This window comes from Crotalus tigris, unplaced genomic scaffold (assembly GCF_016545835.1).
Source record: "Crotalus tigris isolate CLP2741 ecotype Arizona unplaced genomic scaffold, ASM1654583v1 scf7180000019007.31208882:3723066, whole genome shotgun sequence".
NCBI classification, from domain to species: Eukaryota; Metazoa; Chordata; class Lepidosauria; order Squamata; family Viperidae; genus Crotalus; species Crotalus tigris.
In genome coordinates, this window is record NW_024097321.1 from 2,567,501 (window position 1) to 2,589,304 (window position 21,804).

The 21,804-nt window shown below is 41.5% G+C and overlaps 1 protein-coding gene across 4 annotated transcripts in view; it reads left to right on the plus strand.

Annotated features, from left to right (window-relative positions):
* Positions 1 to 21,804, plus strand: part of TULP4 (TUB like protein 4) — an 86,384-nt gene that overhangs the window by 45,744 nt on the left and 18,836 nt on the right. For all 4 annotated transcript variants that reach the window (XM_039358253.1, XM_039358255.1, XM_039358254.1 and 1 more), the window contains 2 exons: positions 7,089 to 7,217; positions 8,725 to 8,886. In XM_039358253.1, the coding sequence (XP_039214187.1) occupies positions 7,089 to 7,217; positions 8,725 to 8,886 (291 nt within the window). The remainder of the gene's footprint in view (positions 1 to 7,088; positions 7,218 to 8,724; positions 8,887 to 21,804) is intronic.

Consider the following 21,804-nt stretch of genomic DNA (forward strand, 5'->3'; position numbering starts at 1 on the left):
GTTATTAGCTGCTTTATTGTTTCCATGTCGCCTGCGCGCTCTCTCTCTCTCTCTCTCTCTCTCTCTCTCTCTCTCTCTCAGCACACAGGGAATATTTATTGTTATATAAACAGTGCTTCTTCCTCCCCTCCCCCCCAAGTGGTTGGTTTTTATAAAATAGCTTCATAATCTAAGTTTGCAGAGACTGCCTTCAAAACTACTACAAAGCATCACATAACAAAAAGAAAGAATGATAAAGGCTTGGTAGGAAGCAGATGATCAGTTTACTTATCTGTATTCTAACACAAAAAGGTCTAAAGTCTGTCTTCTTTTTTTTTAAACCAGTCAGGCATATGTGGGAAAATCACTGCTATTAACCTTGTATGCCTATCCTGAAGAGTTATCTGTAGAATCAGCTTTGTAAAGAATTTAGCAGCCACTTACAAATGTTAAAAGTATAGCTGCTTCTTTTCTTACGATGAAAAGTTGAGTATATTTTTACATTAGTCAGTAATACTGTTCAAGAAAAAAATGGCTTGCCTTACACAGATATGCAATTAAGGTATTGCTTTGATAATGATGACACGCATTTTATATAATAAAAGCTGTATTTGACTGCACTGACATTTGGAAAAGCAAATAAATTCAGTAGGTTTTCTTGTCTCTGGAAAATCATTATTGTAGTAAAAAAACTACTTGGCCTGGTTTGATTTTTTTTCCCTTCAAACATCAATACAATAATAAAGCTGTGACTTCCTGCAGATAATTTTATCTTAAATATTTTCTATAGGTTAGTGATTGGTGCTCTGGTAATAGCTTCTACTTCTGAGGGCAATTATCTACTCCACACCGTAGCTGATGGGTAACATATAAGCTTACCATACTACCGATAATGATTCCAGTTTTGAATGCTGCCATCTCCAGTTAAGGCTGGGAAACACTGCTTTCTGTAATTCTTTTATAAATAAAAAGAGGCATTTCTATTGGTGAAACAGACAGGATAGGGATGGATGGCTGAAGCAGGGATTAAATTGGCCTCATTGTTTAAAGATATATCATGCAATAAAACTGTTCTGAGAATTTAAAAAAAAAATGCAACAAGACATGACTAACAATTTTGTCAGGATTTATCTGTGTTGCTTTTAAAAAGTCTTTATGAAACACTAACTTACAGACAATGAAAGGCTTAGCAGAATGAAAGAATTTTGGTCTAGGAAAGAGATTTATATTTTTTATGTAGCTTGAAATAGTATTCTAGACAATGTCATAAATAAACCCGGCATATACTATATAAAATTATTATAGCTTAATTATTAATGTATTTAGTATTTTATGCGTTTAGCCTTTCCTAGAAGTGGCTTGGGGTTATCTGCTTGGGATTCTCCCATGTTGCCTTAATAACAATAACAGATGGTAATTGCTGTGTTACCTTTATAACTAAAGAGCAGTTTAAATGTTGGTTAACCTTTATTCATCTTTCTGTCCATAGTGCCACATTGGCTGCAAAATTGAACAGCTTCTGATTTATATTTAATAGATATAGAAATCTTTAGAGTGGGTTTACATCATTGTGACTCAATGATGGTTTTTATAGTTTTCACTTGCTCGTTCCACATCCTAGCAGTAGAACTGAGAAAATCTTAAAACACATTTTAAAGCCCATGTAACTTTTATAAGTACAAGATGAGTATTTCTTAACAAAATAATTGATTTAGCATTGGAATGTGAAAACAAAATATGCAAGAAGGATCACATGCAATATTTCCTTTATAATCAACCATGCATTATGATGTGCCCTGAGTTATTTGTTAAGAATATTTGACGGGTTAAGATAAAATTGTGTAAGAGTAATAGTAATACATTTTTTTCCAATGTAATGACCAGAGGCAGTAAACTCTTTTGTTTTTAGACTCCTGAAATACTGTATTATCTTTATTTCTTAAGCTGAACCTGTTCCACTATTGAAGTTTCTAGGCTATATTTGGTTCTGTTTAGCACTGATTTTTTTTCTCAGTCAAGGTAACCTTGAAATATTCTCAGGAGTTCACAAAAAAAGAATGAAAAACATGTGAACAGGTAAAGATGTGCATGTGCCTCCCAAGCCATTGTTAAGTAATAGCAATTCAATTACTGACAAAAAGCTAGTAAGAAATAGAAATATCAAGTGTCTATTCAAATCCATATGTCACAAGTGGGTTACAAGCCACTTGGACAAGTTACAAGCCCTGATAAATGTACCTTTGTTGCCAATGTGATGTGTCTGTACTTAATATTTTGACTAAATCAGACATAGCCTTTCTTCCAAATAGTAGACTTCTTTTTGTTTCATAATTACAATTACCATCCCTCTGAATAATTAAGTCTGGAAAGATAAATTCTTCTTTATCAGAGTTTTATATTTAATCTGTAAAACATGTGAGTCAACACTCACAGCAGGTAACTCCCCCTTGCCTTGCCTTGAAAAAAACAAATAGGTTCATATCTAGTCTGCCTTTAGATTGGAGACTACAGACAGCATCAAGAAATCCCTAGGCTAGACTAGAAACTAAAAACCATCATCCTGGGAAAAAGTGGCAGCAAAACACTTCTATATTGTTGAAACAGGTATATATGTTTAAGAAATCAAGATGGATGTCTACATTAAGCCAAGTGCTAAGCTCAACTCCAGGAAATTGTTTCCTTCAGAAAGGGAATCTTTAGGAAGTTACACTGGTCAAAACTGTTCTAGAAAAGCAACAGGAAATCTTGAAGAAAAGGACAGTATTACTCAGCAGCATTGTTTAAAGTGACTAAAAACTGAGCAGGACAATTGTCTACTGGACCATAATGATGAATTTACCAAACACTCTACTGGGTAAAATAGCCTACGTTTGCTTGGGATTGAATGCCAGCTGGGCAAACCAAGTTGAGATGACATAGCCTTCATCCTGAGAAATTATCTGAGATTGGTTTGAGCCTGTGGATATTGAGGGAATCGATAGGGACCTCAGTGCTATTAGCTCTGCTACCTATAGATTAGATGCCCTACTGCTTGGTGAAAGTGGCGAGAGAGCTGTCAGGAGTCTGGATGCAGGCAGAGGTAAATGCATTTTTGAGTGAGAGTGATGCGGTCAAGCCCAAGAGTGGCAAACTCAAGGAACAACAATCACTTGGATTTCTGGAAAGAACTTTAATGCTAGTAAGGTCATGTAACGGAATTTTGAAAGCCTGTCAAAGCAGTTCTTTAGCTCCCATTATATTTATATCAATTATAAGGCAGAATTGTTCTCTTTATCTGATTTCTCTCCCTTCCCTTGAACTAAAATCTGTAAAAGATCCAAATCCCTCCAGTAACATTTTGCTCTGCCCTGCATGTTTTTATTTATTTAAAATATTTATGTAGCTGCCCATCTTTCAGACAACTCTGGGTGGCTCCCAATAAAATCAAATTATACCCAGGGCATAGACATTCCATCACACTATTTTTCTTTCAGCCCCCTCCCCCCACATTATTAAAAGCACAGAGAGTGATATCCTCTACTCCCCTGCAAAGATGGGCCAGGTATCTATCTCTGCAAGGTCAATAAGACAAGTTTGAAATGGAAGACACCACCAAAGTTGGAATGTGGCCCACACTCCCCAGACTTATTTAAGTCTAAAGCAGCAAGTTGTGAGGCAGAGGAATGAGGAACCTTCTTCCTGTTTGTTGAAAGTTTGGCAGTTCAGGGAGACAAAGCTTCTACAGAAATTTCAAATGCAAATGGCAAACCACTCTGCCTCTGTTTCACACAATCTCTATCTAACCTCCTGCATCTAGAACCTAGGATATACTCCACTTTATATTCCTCTTCCCAATCCACCAGAACTGGGGGTAAGAGGGAAGTTGATTAATTGAAAGGACAAGGAGGCCCTACCCATTCAAGGACAGAGTGGTGTAACATTAGTTGTATTTTCATAGAAGCAAGTAATTGCGCATCAAAGGCCATCTGAATGGATGAAAGGAGAGTGAAAGCTTCATGAAATTCTGCTACCTTCTTGAGCATCAGCTGCCCATTTATATACAGCCTCAGCAAATCCAGCAACTCCTGTAACTGGAACTGTGCTCCCTGTCTCTTTTGGAGAAAATTGAGGCTTGAAATGAAATCTTCGTTCATTTCATTCACTCTTACATCATAAAATCTTATTTCAAGACACTGGTCAATGTGGAAATGGCAGCTCTTGGTTTTCAATTAGAAACATATTTTGGAACTGGCCCAGTGTGAAAACAAATCCCGACCCACGTGCTGGATTCTCTTCTTGCTACACAAGGTTTTTCATGATACTGTTGTAGATGCCCTGGATATATGCTGTCAGATTTAATCCAGCATTTCATCCAATGGGCAGAGATTGAGTTATGTTACATAAAGCAATCCAGCATTTGAACTTATTATATACAACTAGAATGGTTTTGTTCAGTCTGCATTTGCAGCCCACTTGCAGAACACTTCATAGGTATAAGGTGTTGTCATGGTTGGTTTCTCTTGAAAAGAAGGACAGATATAAGTCTGCAAAGCTTTCAGCTTCTGACAATTTTGTGAAATCCAATTAATAATATAGCAGGAATACCTTTTAAGAATTTTCAAATACAATAAAGTGGGGGTGGGAGTGGGGGTGTTGAATATGTTGCTACATTGAGGCATGCTGTCTAATGCTCTTCAAGTAAAGACTGTGAAACATGAAAGAAGGTGAGGTGCTTGCAAGGAGACTTCTCTTTAAATTAATAACATTTCCAAAAACTGGCAAGAAACTTTCCTAGTAAGATGTTAGCACTTTGTTGTGAGGAATGCATATTTGTCAAAGGATGTAAGTATCAAAGGATACAAGTTTTACATTTCTGCACACACTTCCCCATCCACATCCTGACAGCCTCCAGACACATATTCATGTTTTTTCCCCCAGTTCTCCCATCTGACCTGGGAAGGAGATGTATAATTGAATATCATCTGCATATTGAAGATACTGCTTCCTGAACCAATGGATGACCAGGGAAAGGACTGGTCATCTGTAATGAAGTGCTTGTGGGTCTGATCTTCTGTCTTTGCCACGACCATCATCTAGTAATAGCAATAGCACTTAGACTTATATACCACTTCACAATGCTTTACAACCCTCTCTAAGTGGTTTACAGAGTCAGCATATTGTCCCCAGCAATCTGGACTCTCATTTTACCGATCTCGGAAGGATGAACGGTTGAGTCAACCTTGAGCTGGTAAGAATTGAACTGCCAAACTGCTGGCAGTTGGCAGTCAGAAGAATTGGCCTGCAAAAGTGCATTCTAACCTCTGTGCCACCATGGCTCTTAAATTAAGCTCTTAATCTAGACATACCTGCTCAAATGGGAGCAATACCACCATTGCACAGTTATTCCAGACTTGCAAGATTCAATTATTAAACCCAATCTCAATATAATAGTTTCAGCCCTCCTGTGGAGATGTTTTCTTGTTCTGGTCTACCTAAAGCAGTGGTTCTCAACCTGTGGGTCGGGACCCCATTTGGGGTCGAACGACCATTTCACGGGGGTCGCCAAACAACGCAGTCTGCCATTTTTTTCCCTTTTTCCTTAGCTGTGCTACTCCCTTTTATTCTATTGGCTTTTGAAAGCCAATAGAATAGACTCTCTTGAATAGAGTCTAATTCTATTGGCTTTCAAAAGCCAATAGGAATTGTCCAGGCTGTCTCTGCCCTGCTGAGCCCGCCAAAAATCCCATTCTGCAAACGGTGCTGCACCAGTTGAGTAGTCCTCGACTTACGACTGGTTGAGTAGTCCTCAACTTATGACCAGTTGTGGGGTCGCGGCATTAAAAAGGTTGAGAACCACTGACCTAAAGGGTAGATCCCTAAATGACTGCAACCAGGAGTGCTGGGATTGCAGTTGTTGAGCAAAGAAGCTTAACTAAGATTCCAGTCCCAATTATGGTAGTTAAGTATGGAATATCTGTAAACAAATTAAAGGACCAGACAAACTTGAAGTAATTGTCAGCTGTCCCAGTTAGGCCAGACGGGAAACACAACTAGATGAACTAATTCTATTTGATGATAATGCTACATTAACAGAAACTTACAAGTTGGAAAGTACAAACTTTCTATTAACACTTTTAAGTTTTTGATCAATCAGGGCAGATCTTTCCTAAGTTTCCTTTTCTACCATTAAGCCTCCAGGGGATCTTGACTCTCTTATCTGTTTCCTAGACAGCATCTCTTCCCTGCTTTCCTCAAGGTCCTCCACACTTTCCTTTACAAATGGAATATTAGGATTTTTGTTTTAAGATTAAGAAAATAATTATATAAGTGGGAACCCATTTGTGTAGTCTATCCTAAGTCCAAACAGAAACTTGAGACTTTATTATTTCAGAAATTGAACACTAGAGGGGACTGATGATTCCAGGCTGAAAGGGAAAGGAGACAAAAATGAAAAGCCTGACGCTTATCTTTGGTCAGCCTTGGAATTTGCAAAATGACAGAAAAGACTTTGACTTTTAAAATACTTCAGGAGATTTTTGAAGAATGGGGACAAAAAATAGTAGCTTTAATCTTAGCAATAATGCATGCTTCTATGAATAGATTATATCCGAATGATATTAAAGCAGAAATTAGTGATGTGCACGAGAACATCCTGAAAGATTTACAAGGTAAAGAGATAAAACAAGTTTTGCCTGAATGAGAAATATCAGAACATAAAGAATTTGCAGAAGTACTGAAAAATGGACTCTGGAACAGAAAACAACTAAATTGGAAGTATGAATAACAAGCCAAGAAATTAACTTGGATAAGGAGTTTTTATTGGCCTTACAAAAGAAGTTGATTAAAGCTCTGAAGAAATAATTGAGATGAGAAAAAGGTACATGTTAAAAAAGTTCTTTAGTTTCCATTTTAAAGTGTTGGAGAGAGTTGAACTATATTACACTTGTGTTAATGAATATTTTTAATTGCTTTTTCACTTGCAGAATTTTTATGGTGAAGTTTTATAATTTTTGTAATCCTAATTTAAAACCTAATATTTATTCTCTTCATAATAACTGAAATTCTAATAAAGTGTCTGTTGGCATCCAGAATAAAATTTGAGGAAAAAAATGTATTTTCTGAAATATTAGGTGGTTCTTGTTCGATGGAATGAACCATTCCAGAAGCTGGCAACTTGTGATGCCGATGGTGGAATATTTGTTTGGATTCAGTATGAAGGCAGATGGTCTGTGGAGCTTGTGAATGATCGTGGAGCACAGGTTAGTAAACACCACTTGGTTTGGCCTTGGGAATTGTCTTGACTTTGGAAAAAAAAAATAAAAAGGGGAGAAAAACTGCCTGGAGAAAGTAGGAAAATGGAATTGTTAAGAGAACTGTTTTAACTGAAAAGTATGTAAAATTAGCATATTTTCTATAGCTTACCCTGAGGCAAGTAACAAAAGGACAGTATGCTATTTATGGAATACAATTTGAAACAAATGCTTATGGGTGAATTACCACAAGGACAAATGGAGCAAGAGGCTGAATGTACTGGAGTCTTGCGCTATTTCCACTCTGACTGTATGGAGCTACCTACAAGTCATTGATAACTTTTCTCTAAATAATAATTGAAATGCCAATGAATCTTTTGTTACTTCAATTTTAAGTAGTTACTATTCCAAGTAACATTACATGCAACTGTAATGCTAATCCTAGCATACGTTTGTGATTTCTTGGCCAGGAACATAGGGAGAGTTCATAAATTTTATTTCTCATTATGATATTTAGGCTATAGATTCTAGCATAGCAGAATAACAACTAATTGCTAAACCAGGGCACCAATTATCACCATTTAAACTAATTTATTTATTAAACTTATTTATATACTGCCACAATCAAGAGTTTCAGTGGCTTATACAGAATATATCATCTTAACGCATCCACACTACAATCATATAAATAGTAACAATAAAAGCAGGGCAACAAAACAATTATAATAATCATAGAAAATAAAAATAGATTCCTGCCTGAGCAGGAAGATTTTCTCCCAACTCTGTTATTCTGTTATATACTATTATAAATACAGCAACATCATTCAGCTTTCCAAAATAGTTCAATTTTCAATAGTTGTTTTGTTTTTTAAACTCAACAATTTAAATGAAACTATGCTGTGTAAACTCCCTGGATAAGATACCTATAACTTGGACATGACATGACATAAGATACCTATAACTTATTCCCTGAAGGATATAGAGAAGAGCAGGATTTTAATTACCCACTTGAATAGGCTGATGCCCTGAGCTCGCATACCTGTCATGTGTCTTGTTCAACCCCAATGTATTCAGTAAATTATGGGTTAAACCATAGTTTAGTATAAAGTTCAGATTTAATCTTCATTTATTTAAAAAAGGTAAAGCAACCTAAAATACTTAAATGTTAATCATTTTTAAATCTCATAAATTTCAGTATGAAAGATTAAGTACACACCTACATATTGTAGCTAGTTCAGATTTTATCTTTGATCAATTTAATCTGGAGGATACGGGTAGATTTTTTAAAAACTTGAATTATAAAACGATACAATATGATGGCATTGTCAGAATTATGGGCATTGAAGATCCTTATTTGTGGGCCTTTTTATGAGAGAAATTTGATGATCTTGTGAACTAGAAGTCTCAGAAAATATGGATGCTAATGGATTGAATCTGTATTTATTTTTCTATATTGTGTGCTTTTAAAAAAGGCTGGAATACATAGTCAAAATAATGTCTAATCTTATATGTGAAGGTGAGTGATTTTACATGGAGCCATGATGGAACACAAGCACTTATATCCTACAGAGATGGATTTGTGCTGGTTGGATCAGTCAGTGGACAAAGACATTGGTCTTCAGAGATTAACCTGGAGAGTCAGATCACCTGTGGCATATGGACACCTGATGATCAACAGGTAATTTTCCCCTAAAAGCAAGAATTGCATCTGTCTTTATTGTTAACTATTGATTTTTACTATACATAAACAGGAAAGCATTGGATCTATTTGGGTTCCTCAGGTATATGAAAAAATATTTCGTGATAATAAAAATGGTGTGCTTATAAACCTTCCTGTATACATCAACTTGATCTGTTTAGAACGTTGGAAGTTGCTTGAGATTTATGAACATATTTAGTCAAGCCGTGGCAATACTATCTTCTTCTGTGTGGCTTCAACTTCTTTGAGCTCAGCAGATTATCTCATAGTTGTAGGCGAACTGGCAAATATATTGGTGGACTCAGACCAGGTGCTATTTTAAAGGCTTTGAAAATCAATTCGTATATTCCAAAGTGTACTATCCACAGTAGATAGTTTAAAGAAGTATAAATACAATACTAATCATGGGAATCCACAGGGGCAACAAATATAAGGATGTAATGACATCATCCTTCAAATGTCATGGCTGACATTACAAAAAAGATGTTGAGACTTTGGGGAAAAAGTGCGAAGAAGAGCAACTCAGATGATTAAAGGCCTGGAGATTAAAACATATGAAGAACGGTTGCAGGATTTGAGTATGGCCAGTCTAGAGAAAAGAAAGATTAGGGGGGAACATGATAGCAGTATGCCAGTATTTGAGAGACTGCCACAAAGAATAGGGAGTGAAACTATTTTCCAAAGCGCCTGAAGGCAGGACAAGAAACAATGGATGGAAACTAATCAAGGAGAGAAGCAACCTGGAATTAAGGAGAAACTTCCTAACAGTGAGGGCAATTAACCAGTGGAACAGCTTGCCTTCAGACATTGTGGGTGCTTCATCACTGGAGGTTTTTAAGAAAAGACTGGACCGCCACTTGTCTGAAATAGTAGAGGTTCTCCTGCTTGAACAGGGGACTGGACTAGAAGACCTCCAAGGTCCCTTCCAGCTGTATTCTGATTGATTGTGTTCTGATTGATCACAAAACAAGTATGTACAGTCCTCAACAACAGTTCATTTAGTGACAACAGCGCTGAAAAAAAAGTGACTTGTGATTGCTTTTCACACCATTGCAGCATCTCCATGGTCACGTGATCAAAATTCAGACGCTTGGCAACTGGTTCATATTCATGATGGTTGCAGTGTCCCGGGGTCATGTGATTCCTTTTTGCAATCTTCTGACCAGCAAATTCAATGAGGAGGCCAGATTTACTTAACAACCATGTGACTCATTTAATCACTGCAGTGATTCACTTAACAACTGTGGCAAGAATGGTCGTAAGATGGAGCAAAACTCATTTAACAACTGTTTCCCTTATCAGCAAAAAATTTGGCCTCAATTATAGTCATAAGTCGAGGGCTACCTATAATGGCAACAATTTCATTATGACTGCAAATGTCATCAAATATTATATTTATATCACTCTTAATAGAGGTATGTTAGCTTTTCATTTTGATGCTGAGACAAAGAAAAAAATTGTTCCCATTTCTTTGGTTGAACCAATTTGTATCTTGTTAGATACAAGATCAGTAAATTTTGGGTGACTTCAGACTTCTGACCAGGTACAATTCTAACTAGCTCTCAATTGATTGAGAATATTAAAGCTCAGAACACAAATTTGCTAGTTTGCTTTGGTATTAGTGTCAGATTTAATCAGTGTAAATACATCCTTACTTCTCTGGCTCCTGTTACTTTAATACAATATTATCTCTTAAAAATGCGCTACAGCCTGTATAAATGTAAGAGAAAATTGCTATTGAAAGTTTGACACAAAACCAGATACTTTAGAATAGCTTCTGTGCAACAGATGTTTCAACTTGATTATAGATTAAGGAACAGCTGAAGATAGAGAAAATGTTATTTTGAGCACAACAGAATTTGGGAAGATTCAAAATGCAAAAGCAGAGTGTGTTGACTTTTCAGTGCTTTAATGAATGAGCAAACTAATGTCTCAATTTCTTAAAATATGTGTTATTGGAATGTAAAATCTACTGTGTCTAAATCATATATGTAAAATATATACATAAGTTTAAATCATTTAATTTTGTTATTGTTGTGCAAAGGAATGAGGAGTTACTCTCTATTTTTCCTCATATATCTTCACTATAAGCTTCTCCTTGATAGAGCCTTTAAAATATCATGGCCAGTGACATCAGCTGGCTGTCCCAAACTTTATATTCCCTTGAGAGACTTTGGACCCTTTTTTGTACTGATAGTAGCAAGAAATGATGGTTTTCTTCTTCCTATGTTTAAAGTCAATTTCAAACATAGTATTTCTTCCAATGTAAATTACAACGTTTTAATTGTTATGACACACAATAGCAAATAAACACAGAATAGAAAAAAGCATTTGTGATTAATTAGACAGTATGCTTAATATGTGTAGAATGGCAGCAAGAGTTAAATTGCTATAGTAAAGAGCAGTTGTAATGACTAATAATGGAGGTGTCTAGAAAGTTCAGTTTTAACAAAAAGACCAACCAACACATAATATTTTGAATTATTATAGAAAGCTTTTGTGTTGTTATTTGTGCCATTTTTCTTATTTCAGTATAATGACTTCTGTTTGCTGATGTTGTTTTGTGCATGTATTATTCCAGTGTTTCACATTCTGGACTGGCTACAGGAAATGGTTTTCTTTCTATATTTAGAACGTTGAAACATTTTAATGCTGACTTTTAAATTGTTATGAATTATTGAAACAGAGAACACTCATTCCTTCCATGCTTGATGTTTATGAGCTTGCACAATATGATTAATGAAATGAAAAAGAATAGAAGTAGTGAAATGAAATTAATGAAATGAAAAAGAAGTAGTCTCTGGAGTAGCTTTCTTTTAACTGAAGAAACTGTCATTTCTTCAGCTACAAATATAAGGATGCGATCACAATGTGAAAACCTCCCTCCATTCCAACTTATCCCAACCTAGTGTACTCCAGATGTATTGAGGTACAATTTGGTGTACTGTTTGAAAGGTGCCTGATTGGGGAATATTTATATATATTTAGTCCCATTTTTTTTCAAGTAGGTCCTTCCTTCATTTAACTTTTGAAGATGAGTGGAATGGCACAAATGTACACTGAGTCATACCTGTGCACATTTACTGAGGAATAATTTGCTTAGAGCAGGGTTTCCACCTGAATGAATGTGCATAGCACTGGAGGGTGAATCCAGAAGAATGCTTTTTACTTAATAGACTTGATCATTGGCCATCCACATTTGCCTGAATCAACAGCTATCCATATTTGTTTGAAACTCTGCTGCTCATGTCAAGTGCAAAATGTGAAGAAAAAGTAGTGGCTTTTGAGAGACTGGGATGGCAAATGGGATATTCATGGATGCACCTGGATTGGAACCAGATAAAGCTTATAAATCTTTTTTTCTGATCACAGGAGGACAACATTCTCTTGGCTGGGCAAGAACAAACTTAGCTTTTAAAATAATAGCAATTCCAAAATTTCATTGCTTAAGACAGGGCTTTCTCCAGCAGGATGGCTGTAGAGTCCAAATGGATGGGTTCTATGACGGCCTTCCTGCCTGGCAGACTGGGTAAAAACTTCGGCCACACCCCTTCCTTTGGGCGTGACCCCAGTTTTGACTCAGTCTCGTAGCCTGGTAGAAGTGCGAGAAGCAGCTCTTAGGAAAGAAAGAGATTTCAACAAAAGAAGAGAATCTCCTCTTCCAGTTTTCCTCCCCCCTTTTTTTGCATTAGCAAGCAGGGATCTCTGGCGGCTGAATAGGACACCGACGGACTCACAGCAGGATCGTCGGAGTGGTGAGAGGATCGTCAGGGCGGTTAGCCAGGGGGGCTCGGGCCGGTCACTGGATCTCCCGCGGATTCCCGACCCGCCAAACAGCTGTTTGGCGCGGGGACATTTCCCGGATCGCTCGCCGATTCCAGGCCCGCCGGGCAGCTGAGTGGCACGGACGCCACTCCGTCCGGCGGAGGAGCTGAGACGCCGCTCAGCGCCAAACAGCTGAGCGGCGCGGGAAATACAACCGGCGGCCGACGGAGCCGCTGATCAGCTGAGCGGCGCGAGAAGCGCAGCGCGCCCAAACCGACCGGCAGAGCCTCAGCGCCGCTTTTTTTTCCCCCAGCGGAGAGGCGCAGCCCCTTAAGGACAAAAAGAGCCACTCAAGCCGGCTAATTACCCTGTCGCTGGCTATTAAGGACTGCCATTGTTGGAGCCTCGTGGCTCATCCGGCTACTATTGGGAGGCGGGGCTTCCTCCCATTCGCCATTTTAAACGAGCAGTTTAGCCCGCCGTTTTTTTCCCTTTACGTTAAGGCATTGGGGCAGGAGGAAGGAAGAGGAATAAAAGAAGAGAACTGCTATCAGTTCTGAGCGTGGTCTGCTACCACAGCCACAGACCGGGGGAGAGAGAGATTTAAACTGCACTTTTGTCTGGACTAGGTGAGGAGGTGAGGAGAAATTTTTTTTTTTTTTCCTAACTGTTCCTATAGTGACCTTTAGTCACTGCCTTGCAGGATCTTCTGTCCAAAGAATCCTGTCTGTCCGGCCATTGTTTGTATAGGCAGAAGAGGGCACAGCCCCAAGCATCTGCATCTGATCTGCGTATCTTATTCCCCCACGCCAGGCATTGCCTACTCGGGGTGTCTGGCACAATGGCAGACAATGTCTCGTATTCAGTCACACAGGTCCCTCAATTGTCCCCCCCACAGCAACAACAAAAACGCAGATCTTCTGAATCAGAGGTGGGGGGGAAGAAGAAAGCTAAAACAAAGCACCTTTCTCAGAAGGGACAGTCTAAAACGGCTGAGCGAGAGGCTTTGAGGAGACATTTGGCTTTAGAAAGGCAAATTAGCAGGGCACAGAGAACCAATGCCAATGGGACAAATATGGTTTCCCCTGTCCCAGCGGCGGCACCCAGCACAGAACCTACTGCCGAGGAAGTGCTCAAGACTTGGTCTCCTCCTGGGGAAACTGAACAGTTAGATTCCTCCAATCCCTCCTCACCAGCTTCTTCACCCGACCACTCTCCAGCGCCTCACCCCAGCGACAAGGCGCAGGAGAACATATGGTCGGCACAATTTCATGCATTCATGCAGGATGCATTCTCCCAGTTCATGGCTTCTAAGGGGCAAGTGGCCTTTCACACACCCCGTAAGGGACGGGCTAGGCCACCCCCTACCAGCACCTCTGAAACTTCCTCTCAACTGGGAGAGGGTGACTCAGTAGACCTTGACATGTCAGACATGCCCCTCTCGGAGGACGAGGAGACTGCACCTGAGCAGGCGACGAGCTCTGGCCTCTTTAACCCAGCGCTCCTAAAATCACTCCTGATAAAGGCAGTTTCCACAGTCAACCTAACATCAGTACAGGATGAGAAGCCCTCAACAAGCAAGGAGGCCAATCCTCTATTTGCCAAAAAGGTTCCACAAGATAAGTACATTCCATGTGCGGAGGTCTTTATGACCACGCTGGAGGAACAATGGTCCTCACTTGCAAGCCCACCGGCACCTAACAGCGCGGAAAGAAAGCTTTTCAACCTATCTCCCTCCTTCTCTAACATGTTAGAGGTTCCTACTGTAGATAACCCCTTGATTTCATTATTTTCTACCTCCGCGATTCCAGGAGACATGGCGGAGGTCTTGAGACCTGAGGAGAAGAAATTTGAACACTCCCTCCGGCGTTCCCATATGGCTGCAGCCTGGGCGGCCAGAGCAGCCACTTCATCATCATTCTTCGCGAGGGCCAGTATCATGTGGCTGAGGGAACTGCAAGGCACGGTGCCTCCAGACCAGGTCAGAGTACACCAAACATTGGCTAAGCTCCTCGCGGCCTCGCAATTCGTGTCTGACGCTTCACTGTACGCAACAAAGTATGCGGCAAGATCCATTGCGGCCACAGTGGCCTCGCGTAGGCTACTGTGGCTCAAAAATTGGAAGACAGACCTGAGGTCCAAATGGCGTCTTTCGACGTCCAAATACAGTGGAGTAGCCCTATTTGGTTCCATTCTGGACCCACATGTCAGCGAAGGCAGAGACAAGAAAAAAATCCTAGTACATCCATCAAAGAAGTTAGACAGGAGAGGCAGTCAGGACTTCCGGAGACAGGGCTCCCGCCCAGGAAGCCTCTGGGAATGGAGACAGCCCTTTCGATCAGGGCAATCCTGGGACTGGCCCAGAGGCTCACGATCCTTCTACCCCAGACAGGATCGAACCCAGGATCGCCAGAGCCCGGGAGCCAGGGGCCAGTTCCAGTCCAGACGCCCATATAGGGGAGCGGGAGGCAGATCCTTTAAGCGTACCAAGTGACGCCAAACAGGATACTCCCATTGGGGGTCGGTTAGGAAATTTCATCGAGGTCTGGGAGCAGACCACGACCGACGCCTGGGTTCTGGAAACGATCAGGCATGGCCTGACCTTAGACTTCTGTTCTCCCCCACCAAACCGGTTCATCAGATGTCCCATCTCCAGAAGAGTACACAAGACGAGGCTGATAACTTCGGCCATAGCCCACCTCCTGTCAATTCAGGCCATAGAGAGGGTACCAAAGGAAGAGGAGGGAAGAGGATTTTATTCTATCCTCTTCGTTATCCCAAAGACATCAGGAGGGTGGAGAGCAATCTTGGACCTGAAGGGCCTGAACTATTTCATAAAGTACAGGAGGTTCAAGATGCACTCCTTGAAATCCATCCTAGCCAGCGTCAGGGAAGACGATCTATTATCCTCAATAGATCTCACAGAGGCGTACCTACACATCCCCATCCATCCCAGCTACCGGAAATTCCTCAGATTTACCTACGCGGGTCGGCATTACCAATACAGGGCATTACCCTTCGGACTATCATCAGCACCAAGGGTATTCACCAAGATCCTAGCTGTAATAGCGGCCCATCTCAGGTTGATCCCGGTTCGCGTTCAGTTTTATCTGGACGACATCTTGATTCAATCCAGATCTCGGGAGCAAGCAAGGGCAGATCTCGAGACCACAATCCGAACCCTACAGGGGCACGGATTCTCGGTCAATCTAAACAAGAGCCACCTCATTCCCTCAAGGAGACTGCAACACCTGGGCGCGGTGATAGACACGTCACAGTGCAGGGTATACCTTTCCCAGGAGCGACTGATCAGCATATCCAAGCTAATTCACCAAATTCAAAAGATCAGGAGAGTGTCCTTGCTACAACTCTCGAAGCTCCTGGGGAAGATGATATCTTGCATGGGCATCATCCCATGGGCAAGGCTCCACTCGAAGGAGTTGCAGTGGTTCCTCCTACCCTACCAGAGGAGGAACCTCAGCACCTCCAACAAGAGAGTGCTGGTACCAGCACAGGTGATGAAATCACTAAAATGGTGGCTATCCCCCACGACACTCAAGGGGAGCATATTCAGGGAACCGAACAGGGTCACACTCACGACAGACGCGAGCCTGTTCGGATGGGGAGCCCACCTGGGAACCCAGATAGCACAGGGCCAGTGGGGACAGAAGGACCTGTCACACAGCATCAACTGGCTAGAGCTCCGGGCCATACACCTGGCCCTCCGTCATTTCTCTCACCTAGTAACGAGGAGGCACGTCCTCGTGCTAACAGACAATGTAGCAGCCAAGGCACATGTAAACAAGGAGGGAGGAACGAGATCAGTGGAACTAATGAAGGAAGCATTGGCTCTGGCTCGGTGGGCAGAAACCAATGTGAGTTCCATCAGAGCGGAACACATCTCAGGGGAGACAAACACCCAGGCAGACTCCCTGAGCAGAGCCAAGGTGGACCAGTCGGAATGGCGTCTGGACCCGGTTCTCTTCGAGGAGATCTCCCGGAGGTTCGGACAACCGCACCTAGATCTATTTGCCAACCACAAGAACACACAACTCCCCAGGTTCTTCTCCAGATTCCCGTCCCCGGGATCGGAGGGAACGGATGCTCTCAGGTGCCGGTGGCCGGCGCAACTCCTGTACGCCTTCCCACCGCTGCCATTAATACCGGCGACCATACGCAAGATGATCCTGGAGGGCGCAGAGATGGTCTGCATTGCCCCTCACTGGCCACGGCGCCCGTGGTTTGCCGACCTCGTGGACCTTTCGATATCACCTCCGTGGAGGATTCCCCCGGACAGGGTAAAACTCAGTCAGGGCAAGCTTGTACACCCAGATCCCCAGTGGCTACATCTAGCCGCTTGGCATTTGAGCGGCAAAGCTTAACTAAACAATCTTATTCGGCAGGGGTGATATCGATCATACAGGCATCACGAAGAGCGTCCACTAATAGGATTTACGACGCTACATGGAAGGGATTTTGTAGGTGGTGCGCTTCGCTTCACCTAGACCCGACCGCAGTATCTATCCCTAATATCCTAGATTACCTATTGGAGGGTCTTAATAAGGGCCTGTCAGTCAATACTATCCGCAGACAGATATCGGCCCTCTCAACTGTACTCTCCTGCGACAACTTAACTTCCCTAGCACAACATCCAGCGATTAGTGCCTTTTTAAAAGGGGCATCTAACACAAAGCCCCCAGTCATACACAGGTACCCGTCCTGGAACCTGCCTAAGGTCCTTCTAGCCTTGACATCAGCACCCTTCGAACCTCTTGAAACATGCTCACTCCATCACCTATCACTGAAGGTATCTTTCCTTGTGGCAATTACTTTAGCAAGGAGAATCTCAGAACTAGCAGCACTGTCAGTAAGGAAGGATCTGTGTACCTTTTTCAAAGATAGGGTCGTTCTTAGACCAGACCCGACCTTCATCCCGAAGGTAAATAGCATCTTTCACAGATCTCAGGAACTTACGCTTCCTGATTTCTGTCCAAGACCCAAACATAGGCTAGAACACAGATGGCACAAGCTAGACGTGCGGAGAGCGCTGTGTTTCTACGTGAAACGCACCTCGGCTTTCCGAAAGACTGAAGCATTATTTGTGTCCTTTCAACCAGCAACTATGGGAAAGAAGGTATCTCCTTCCACCATAGGCAGGTGGATCAGAGCCTGCATAGCACAGGCATACGTCTCACAGGATTTGCCAGCACCCACTCAGGTGACTGCCCACTCAACTCGGAGCGCAGCCACATCTGCGGCGTGGCTAACGCAAGCTCCGGTGGAAGAGATTTGCAGGGCCGCAACCTGGTCCTCACCTTCGGTTTTCATTCGACATTACCGTTTAGACTCCCTAGCAGCAGCAGACGCGGCTTTTGGCAGAAGAGTTCTTCAACAAGTCGTATCTGCTCAGAGTTCGGTAGCCTAGACATTCCCTCCCAGGGGGACATGAGGGCTTTGGTATGTCCCATCCATTTGGACTCTACAGCCGTCCTGCTGGAGAAGGGGCGTTGTCTTACCTGAACGCCTTTTCTCAGCAGGATGATGTAGAGTCCAAGCCCACCCAGAAGATAGGTCTAGGCAGGGAGATAATAATGATATAATAAAGAGCTGCAATGTTAATTCCAACAAAGTTTCTCACCTAAGTCAAAACTGGGGTCACGCCCAAAGGAAGGGGTGTGGCCGAAGTTTTTACCCAGTCTGCCAGGCAGGAAGGCCGTCATAGAACCCATCCATTTGGACTCTACATCATCCTGCTGAGAAAAGGCGTTCAGGTAAGACAACGCCCCTTTCAACCTTTTCACCCATTGTACCACTTTTAGGATATGGCAACATCTGAGTACCACCAGTCGCCTAGCGAGGTGTCAAAAACTTGATGACCAAAAAAAAAGGGGGGGGGGAAAGTGATAAAGTACAGGTAGTCGTTGACTTACAACACTTCGCTGAGTGACTGTTTGAAGTTACAATGGCACTGAAAAAAGTGCCTCCCAAGCCACAACTGAGCAAGACACCTGCCTGCCCACCCGGCCGCTCTCTTCCTCCTGTCCAAGGTTTTCATTGTTGTGAGCATTTCTGTTGAGGATTGGCAGCGGGGGTGGGGTGGGGGGTGTTTGGTTTTTATTCCCCCCGTCTGCTGAGTAGTTGCAGCTGGTTTTGGTCACTTCACATGACCCTGGGACACTGTGACTGTCATAAATATGAATCAGTTGTCAAGCATCTGAATGTAAATCACAAGACCTCGGAGATGCTGCAACATTCCAGCTGATTGGTGCCTCTTCCGGGCTCAGCAGAAGTGCCAGGATCAGCGCCGAGCTCCAGTTGGAGCCTGGTGCTGATCCTGGTGCTTCTGCTGAGCTCTGACAGCCCTGCAGCTCCAGCCATCTCTTGCTCAGACTTGTGCGGCGCTGCTACCGGTTCAGCTCATTCCCCTTCCCCGCTACCTCTTTTCTAGGATGTTCGTGTACCACCTGCCAGGTGCCAATCTACCACAGGTGGTACCCGTACCACTGGTTGAAAAGCTCTGGCTTAAGATACCAACATGGCTAGTGCACTTGTTATTTCAGTAGTTTTCAAATCTCTCTGAGAAATGTTTTCAAGCCAAACAAATGGGTTAGACATATCAACTAATTTACCAAAGAACCTGTCACATACTGCAGAAATTTCTGGAATGTACTGTAGGTGCACAGAATGTATATATATATTCTCTTGGGTTGTTGCATATACTAAATGTATCCTAGAATGTCCCACTGGAGTATTGATTGAGTTGAGACTTGGAATAGGAGAACTGTCCTTCTAACTTTCAACTTGGGTTGCCTTCACCTGGGCCTTATCCTTTCAGCCACTCTGACTGAAGGAATGCTTTATCTTTTCCTCACTTCTTACTATGGATCTGTGAAATGTATGAGAAGTCTAGTTTCTAATAAAACACTCAGATGGGTGAACTGAAGGAAATAGAGATTCCTCTATAGCAGGGATGTCAAACTGCCAGCCTACGGGCCGGATGCATCATAGCGAAACCGCGCCCACCCCATTGCCGGCAATGGCAAAAAAGTCACGATACGTTGTGACATGTCACATGACATTGCGAGTTTGACACCCCTGCTCTATAGGTTTTGACATAGTATCTGTAACCAAACAACAACACAAAAGAAAAGTAATTTATTGTTTTTCACAAAAAGCCACTTCCCAAGTAGAGTTTGATTATGAGCCACTTCCTAGTGATCCTAAATGGGGCTTTCCCCACCTCCACTGGCAGTGTACTGTACTTCCTATCTCACATTTGGTGACTTACTGACTGAGTACCATACAGTTAAAAATGATGATTAAAAACCTCTCATGAGTCAATACCCCCTATTTAGTGCAGAAGTCACTGAGAAAGTAGAAGCCTTGTTTGAATACACCTCTGTCTACCTATCAGGCTCAAAGAAAGGCAGTTACAATACTGCAAGCATGCTAATTATACAGTACCCAGAGAAGCAAGAATAACATAGAATTGTCAGTGACCTTGTAACAGGGTTAGATGACTCAGAAGGGAGCATAGATGTAGATCCAAAATTATACCTCTCAGCATTGATTCCGGATAATACCTTTATTAGTTTCTTGCTTTCTAAGGTTGGATAAATGCACAATGAAACATTTTGCATGTTTACCTAGAAGTTAACCTGATTATTATCACTCCTAGAGAATTATGCACAAGATTACAGTATGTCATTAGGATTGCCAAAATATGAAATATTGCTTGTTCAAATAATTGCAATAAAACAATCCATCAAAACAATAAGAGAACACAAGTCAAGCTAATAATAGCAACAACTATTGATTGATAATAGTTGGTGCCTTTGAGTCTAGGCCAGGGGTAGGCAACCTTGGTTCTTTTATGACTCGTGGACTTCAACTCCCAGAATTCTGGGAGTTGAAGTCCACGAGAACCAAGGTTGCCCACTCCTGGTCTAGGCACTAGCAACTGCCTAGACTAGTGCAGTTTTCTTGGCAAGGTTTCCAGAAGTAGTTTGCCATTGCTTCTTTCCTAGTCTGAGAGAGAATAACTAGCCCAAGGTCACTCAGCTGACTTCATGCCTAAGGTGGGACTAGAATTCATAGTCCCCTAGTTTCTAGCCTGATGCCTTAACCACTATACCAGGTTGCCTCTCTAATAATTCTTTGGTGTTGTTAATTGAGCATTGCTAATGACATAACTGATCTTTGAAGAAACCTTCAGCATTTTTAACAATAAATAATGAGTGTTGCTTGTTCTACAGGAAATATTGAACAGTGTGTTACAATATAGAAGACAGAATACTATCCTTTTAGTTTCCTTGAACAGTCTCTGGAATATATTTAGGTTTCAAAATTCAGTATAAATGAAGTTTATATTACAACATATGAAAACTTCTATGAAAGCGGATGATTATGTGACTTAAATCTGCCTGGGTATTTTTTCACATGTGCAGTACGTTATGTATGTTCTAAAATCAGTGAAAATGTATAAATCATAGTTTTCTCGGTGGATTGGAAAACAAAAGAAGCTTGATGGGGAGATATTGTATGAGGCATGAGGCATATTAATTGCTTTTAAAAAACAAAATAAAAGCTGTGCTTTATTCATTTAGTAACTGACATTGTGGGAGGGAACTTTTCTTTATTTGTGATTGTTTAGCTTGTAGCTTTCCTATTCCATTCCAGTTTCACTTGATTATTTTCCATAAATTTTCATGCAGGGAGATGCACAATTGGTTGTGAATTGGTCGTTTCTATTGTGCTTAAAAACCATAATCTATTAATTGCTGCTAAATCAGATATCTTATGTCCAGTTACTTAATATTTTGTTATCAGGCCTCTATTTGCCTAAAGTGTTTAATTATGTTCAACATAAAGGGATGGACTAAATTTTCAGAAGTACAGAAGCACCACAGAGTATGCCTTTATTTAACCGTTTTGGATTGTTAGATTTTAGAATCCATGCAGGAAGGCTTTTCCAAGTTGAAATGTGGTATCCTGGGGAAAAGGGTATAGGATGGCCAAATATTGAAATGGAGAGAAAAATGGAAGAAAAACAGGATGCTAAATACTGTAGAAACAGGGAGAGAGAAAAACCTTCTATGGGAAAGGAGACAATTGTGTGGACCTTGTACTAGC